Source organism: Salvelinus alpinus, chromosome 1, assembly GCF_045679555.1.
Source record: "Salvelinus alpinus chromosome 1, SLU_Salpinus.1, whole genome shotgun sequence".
Lineage (NCBI taxonomy): Eukaryota > Metazoa > Chordata > Actinopteri > Salmoniformes > Salmonidae > Salvelinus > Salvelinus alpinus.
The window spans coordinates 10,954,744-10,961,340 of record NC_092086.1 but is presented as its reverse complement, the minus strand read 5'-3'; the positions used below and the strand labels follow the sequence as shown (position 1 = coordinate 10,961,340).

At 47.6% G+C, this 6,597-nt stretch overlaps 3 protein-coding genes across 6 annotated transcripts in view; 2 read left to right on the top strand and 1 right to left on the bottom strand.

Annotated features, from left to right (window-relative positions):
• Positions 1–1,633, top strand: part of LOC139539872 (NLR family CARD domain-containing protein 3-like) — a 27,641-nt gene extending 26,008 nt beyond the window's left edge. Inside the window, exon 11 of the mRNA XM_071343235.1 lies at positions 225–1,633. Coding sequence (XP_071199336.1) covers positions 225–751 — 527 coding nt within the window. The 3' untranslated portion in view covers positions 752–1,633. The remainder of the gene's footprint in view (positions 1–224) is intronic.
• The window catches only part of LOC139583688 (NLR family CARD domain-containing protein 3-like), a 672,088-nt gene that overhangs the window by 502,966 nt on the left and 162,525 nt on the right, over positions 1–6,597 (bottom strand). The window lies entirely within an intron of this gene.
• On the top strand, positions 3,805–6,579 carry LOC139554279 (serine-rich adhesin for platelets-like). Its single transcript, XM_071367389.1, has 2 exons — positions 3,805–4,694; positions 4,848–6,579. Exons 1-2 carry the CDS (start codon positions 3,850–3,852, stop codon positions 5,014–5,016), a joined length of 1,014 nt encoding a protein of 337 aa, XP_071223490.1. The 5' UTR covers positions 3,805–3,849; the 3' UTR covers positions 5,017–6,579.

Below are 6,597 nucleotides of genomic sequence, written 5' to 3'. Positions count from 1 at the left end.
TACAAAGAGTTGCTTTGACAATGTGTGTGTGTAATTAATGGGAATAAGGGTGTTTTATATTACAATACAGTATAACATATGATCATTCAACAAGTCTCAAGTTACCTTAACTTCTCCTTTTGATACCTAGAAACATCTACATTAAATAAATTAGTGAAAAGTGAGTTAACATTCTAATGTGAATGATGATGAGTTCTAATATTGTGTCTGGTTTCATCCATCAGATGTCTGTGATCTCACACTGGACCTAAACACAGTAAACAGACTCCTCTCTCTGTCTGAGGAGAACAGAAAGGTGACATGTAGGACAGAGAAGCAGCCGTATCCTGATCACCCAGAGAGATTTGAGGGCTGGAGACAGGTGCTGTGTAGAGAGGGTCTGACTGGGCGCTGTTACTGGGAGGTAGAGTGTAGTGGGAGAAGGGCTGATATAGGAGTGACATATAAAGGAATCAGCAGGAGAGGAAGGGGTGATGACTGTTGTCTTGGATACAATGACAAGTCCTGGAGTCTGTTCTGCTCCGACTACAGTTACAGAGCCAGGCACAATAATAAACCCACTACCATAGACGTCCCCTCCTCCAGCTCCCACAGAGTAGGAGTGTATCTGGACTGGCCAGCCGGCACTCTGTCCTTCTATAGAGCCTCCTCTGACACACTGACCCACCTGTACACATTCACCTCAACATTCACTGAGCCCCTCTATCCAGGTTTTGGGGTTTATGTTGACTCCTCAGTGTCCCTGAAATAATAACCTGACACACACAAACACACACACACACTGGACGCACAAACACACACACACACACACTGGACGCACACACACACACTGGACACACACACACACACTGGACACACACACACACACACTGGACACACACACACACTGGACACACACACACACACACACACACACACACACACACACACACACACACACACACACACACACACACACACACTGGACATACACACACAGACACACTGGACACACACACACTGGACACTCACACACACACACACACTGGACAGATACACACACACACACTGGACACACTGGACAGACTGGACACACTGGACACACACACACACACACTGGACACACACACACAGAGACTGGACACACACACACACACTGTACACACACACTCACACTGGACACACACACACACACACACATGACACACACACACACACACACACACACTGGACACACACACACAGACACACTGGACACACACACAGTGGACACACACAGACACACTGGACACACACACAGTGGACACACGGGACACATACACACATGCGTGTCTTCCTATAATTGTGACAATAACACCGTTAAAATATCAATGTGATCATTTGTTGTCTTTTATGTTGAATAACAAATTGTATAATTATATATGGACATACGCTCCATAGTTCTACAAGTATACAAGGATATATTGTACTTTTCATAATAAAACATACTTGAAACAAGAAAAGCATGTTAATTGTGAAAACAGTTTGGTTATTGATGTTACGTTTCCTCTGTCAGGTTGACGTTAACCTGCGACTGGTTGAAACATGAAACAAATATGAAATGAAATACAAAACAATTAAATATGTGGAATTGAATTAAACAAATTGTACAACAGAGTGTTGTGATGCAGGGTCACTATAGCAACAGAGTTCTCTCTCCCTCTCTCTCTCTCTCTGCTCTCTCTCTGCTCTGCTGTTCTCTCTTTTCTCTGCTCTCTCTGCTCTCTCTGCCCTCTCTCTTCTCTCTCAGCCTGCTATCTGCTCTCTCTCTGCTCTCTGCTCGCTCTGCTGTTCTCTCTTTTCTCTGCTCTCTATGCTCTCTCAGCCTGCTCTCTGCTCTCTGCTGTCCGCTCTCTCTGCTCTCTATTGCTCTCTCTTCTCTATCTCTCACTCTCTGCTCTCTCTCGCTCTCTGCTCTCTCTTCTCTCTCAGCCTGCTCTGTCTGCTCTGCTGTTCTCTCTTTTCTCTGCTCTCTCTCTGCTCTCTCTTTTCCCTGCTCTCTGCTCTCTCTCTGCCTCTTTCTGTTCTTTTCTCTGCTCTCTGCTCTCTGGTCTTCTCTCTCTCTCTCTCTCTGCATCTCTCGCTTTTTATATCTTAACAGGGGTGCAGTTTGGACAATCACCACTTGATGGCAGTGTTCAACCAGAAGTGATGAAAACAACATCACTGCATCGAGAGAGAGTCTAATATACTGATATACAGAGCATTCAGAAAGTATTCAGACCCCTTGACTTTTTACACATTTTGTCACGTTACAGCCTTATTCTAAAATGGATTACATTGTTTTTTCCCCTCATCAATCTACACACAATAACCCAGAATTACAAAGCAAAAACTGTTTATTTTATGTGTGCACATTTTTATTTAAAAAAAACTTAGATATCACATTTACATAAGTATTCAGACCCTTTACTCAGTACTTTGTTGAAGTCTTCTTGAGTCTACTTGGGTATGACGCTACAAGCTTGACACGCCTGTATTTGGGGAGTTTCTCCCATTCTTCTCTGCAGATCCTCTCAAGCTGTCAGGTTGGATGGGGAGCTTTGCTGCACTGCTTTTTTCAGGTCTCTCCAGAGATGTTCGATCGGGTTCAAGTCCGGGCTTAGGATCATTGTCCTGTTGTCCAGTCTGTGTATACTATACTGGGAGGGTAGAGAGTCAGAACTGATAGAGGATCTGGAGCCCTGAGGGAAAGAGAGAGAGGGAGGGTAGAGAGTCAGAACAGAGGGAAAGAGAGAGAGAGGGAGGGGAGAGAGTCAGAACAGAGGGAAAGAGAGAGAGGGAGGGTAGAGAGTCAGAACAGAGGGAAAGAGAGAGAGGGAGGGTAGAGAGTCAGAACAGAGGGAAAGAGAGAGAGGGAGGGGAGAGAGTCAGAACAGAGGGAAAGAGAGAGAGAGGGAGGGGAGAGAGTCAGAACAGAGGGAGAGAGGGAGGGGGAGAGTCAGAACAGAGGGAAAGAGAGAGGGAGGGTAGAGAGTCAGAACAGAGGGAAAGAGAGAGAGGGAGGGTAGAGAGTCAGAACAGAGGGAAAGAGAGAGAGGGAGGGTAGAGAGTCAGAACAGAGGGAAAGAGAGAGAGAGGGAGGGGAGAGAGTCAGAACAGAGGGAGAGAGGGAGGGGGAGAGTCAGAACAGAGGGAAAGAGAGAGAGAAGGAGAGTAGAGAGTCATAACAGAGAGGGAGGGTAGAGAGTCAGAACAGAGGGAAAGAGAGAGAGGGAGGGTAGAGAGTCAGAACAGAGGGGAAGAGAGAGAGAGAGGGAGGGGAGAGAGTCAGAACAGAGGGAAAGAGAGAGAGAAGGAGAGTAGAGAGTCATAACAGAGGGAAAGAGAGAGAGAGGGTAGAGAGTCAGAACAGAGGGAAAGAGAGAGAGGGGGAGAGTCAGAACAGAGGGAAAGAGAGAGAGAAGGAGAGTAGAGAGTCATAACAGAGGGAAAGAGAGAGAGAGGGTAGAGAGTCAGAACAGAGGGAAAGAGAGAGAGGGAGGGTAGAGAGTCAGAACAGATGGAAAGAGAGAGAGTGAGGGTAGAGAGTCAGAACAGAGGGAAAGAGAGAGAGAGAGGGAGGGGAGAGAGTCAGAACAGAGGGAAAGAGAGAGAGAGGGAGGGTAGAGAGTCAGAACAGAGGTAAGAGAGAGGGAGGGTAGAGAGTCAGAACAGAGGGAAAGAGAGAGAGAGGGAGGGTAGAGAGTCAGAACAGAGGGAAAGAGAGAGAGGGAGGGTAGAGAATCAGAACAAGGAGCCAGACTGATGAGACTCAGACCAAGGAGCCAGACTGATGAGACTCAGACCAAGGAGCCAGACTGATGAGACTCAGACCAAGGAGCCAGACTGATGAGACTCAGACCAAGGAGCCAGACTCTGATGAGACTCAGACCAAGGAGCCAGACTCTGATGAGACTCAGACCAAGGAGCCAGACTCTGATGAGACTCAGACCAAGGAGCCAGACTCTGATGAGACTCAGACCAAGGAGCCAGACTGATGAGACTCAGACCAAGGAGCCAGACTCTGATGAGACTCAGACCAAGGAGCCAGACTCTGATGAGACTCAGACCAAGGAGCCAGACTCTGATGAGACTCAGACCAAGGAGGTAGTGTCTGCTGTACCCAAGCCCCAGTCTACAACTGAACCATCGTTCCAACAACCTATTGGTGAAACATGTGAAATGTCTCACAATGTGCCTGAATGTAGAGTTGACCATGCAATTGTATTAGCTGCGCCTGGGTATCAAGATAGGGCTGATGAAGTTGTCTCTGCGACAGAGTACGTAAACAGGGCCGGATGTGCTACCTCAAAGGAGCTTCAGACTGCCGTGGATAGCATCACAGCCATGTCTGGGTGTGATACATCAGAGGAGGTTACTGCTGTCCTGGATAGCATCACAGCCATGTCTGGGTGTGATACATCAGAGGAGGTTACTGCTGCCGTGGATAGCATCACAGCCATGTCTGGGTGTGATACATCAGAGGAGGTTACTGCTTGCCTGGATAGCATCACAGCCATGTCTGGGTGTGATACATCAGAGGAGGTTACTGCTTGCCTGGATAGCATCACAGCCATGTCTGGGTGTGATACATCAGAGGAGGTTACTGCTGTCCTGGATAGCATCACAGCCATGTCTGGGTGTGATACATCAGAGGAGGTTACTGCTGCCCAGGATAGCATGACATGTGTCACGTAAGTGTAACTATCACACACATTGTGTTATTACTGAATAGTAATCTATTGCCTTTGGGTAGAGGGGTGACTTGTTTCTGCCTTGTGTTATTACTGAATAGTAATGTATTGCCTTTGGGTAGAGGGGTGACTTGTTTCCGCCTTGTGTTACAGGGGTACCGAGAGAGTTCCGGATGATATGCTAACCGATGTGGAATATGCAAATGCCTTTCAAGAGAGTGAAGTGTCCCAAGCATCCGAGCCGCATTTCAGCCACAGTGGATCTTTGACTCTTGTCCAGGTTCAATATTTTCTGCTACAACCGATCCCCTTCCCACTATGAAACCACCTTCAAGCGCCATCTGTAATGAGGTAACCCAGCTTACAGATGTGGAACTCAACACCTTCAACGCCTGTATTGGTGACATGGCCCCTCTCGGGTACCCAGACAACTCCATGGCTGCTCTTGAGAGGGTCTGTGGTGAATATGTCTTTCAACAACAACAGTCGGCACAGCCTCTAGAGCCCCAGCAGGTTGAGGTGCATCTGGAAACGTTTCATCAAGTGCCGCAGCAGGAGGCCCGGGTCCTACATCCCCAACAACCAGCATCTCAAGTGCTGCAGCAGGAGGCCCGGGTCCTACATCCCCAACAACCAGCATCTCAAGTGCCTGAAACTCCACAGCAGACTGTTGATATACAAGGGTTCAACGTGTGCAAACCCAAGCCAGTGACATCTTTACAGTCGCAAAGGACATTGTTCCTCACACCACCACAATCCGAAGCAGCTGTCACCTATGAAGAATCCGTGCCTGGTCCCAGACGATATAACCTGTACAGCGACGGGGCTACCGTGTCGTCCATTGCGATGATAATCCCTGTGATGAAACAGTTGATTATATGCGCCACGTGTAAAAAGAAGTTCAACAGAGTCACTGGAGGAACTTGTGTTGCTTTAATCTCCGCTATCATCTGTACCAGGTTCTGTAGGTACTTTAGCCCCGATTCCACTGCTGGAGTCATCGCTTTCATCTCCGCTATCAACTGTACCAGGTTCTCTAGGTAGGTTAGCCTCCTCATTGGTAGCTGTGACATGGTGTAGAACCGCTGATGTGCTATTGTCTACTTCTTCACTGTTATTTGGTCTCCTGTTGAACATCCAGGCCCTCTTTCTGCAACCACTTTTAACGCTCGACTGAGAACCAGGCTGATTGTAGGACATGTCGACCGATCTCTTCTTAATATTGTCCACAGTCACAGGTTTCTGATGTGGGCCAGTGGACTGTCTATGTGATCTAGGCATGCTGCGGCTTTGTGAAGCAACCCTGTTTTCATATCTGATTATGAATGAGGAGCAATCCTCTGGAGTTGACACCCTGCCAAGAGGTATGTATATTTCCATGTATAGATATATCTGTCTATGTCTATGTTATACTACAATGACGAGCCCTGATCATGTAGCTGGACTGACAGTGTTCTCTTCCCGCGCAGCGTTCAACCATCTCATCACAGTGAATGACACCATGTCCTTCAGGTACTGGGTAAGCAAAGCAATGCCAGAAGAGGTGGCCTACAGATATGTCTGTATCCCTCATATACCTGGGTTCTGGGATCACGTTGTGGTGGGAACCCGTCCCCTTCCCAGAACGGAGAAGCTGATCGGACCTGATGACTCCTTACCGAGATTGTTCAATGTGTCACTTGGGTCCTACAGGTTTCATTGGTGCTGTTTTGTCTTGAAGAAACAGATCATTTTGACTATGTGGTGCACTTCGTTGCCCAGGAGAGGGCAGTCTAAGGTAGTCACAGTTGTTGACAACACACTGAGAAACCTCACCTCGAGCATAGAGTTTAGAAGAATGGTATTCTATCTTTGTAGGTGGTTTACAGCTCAGTACGTGTCACCACAAGACCACAAGGCTTAA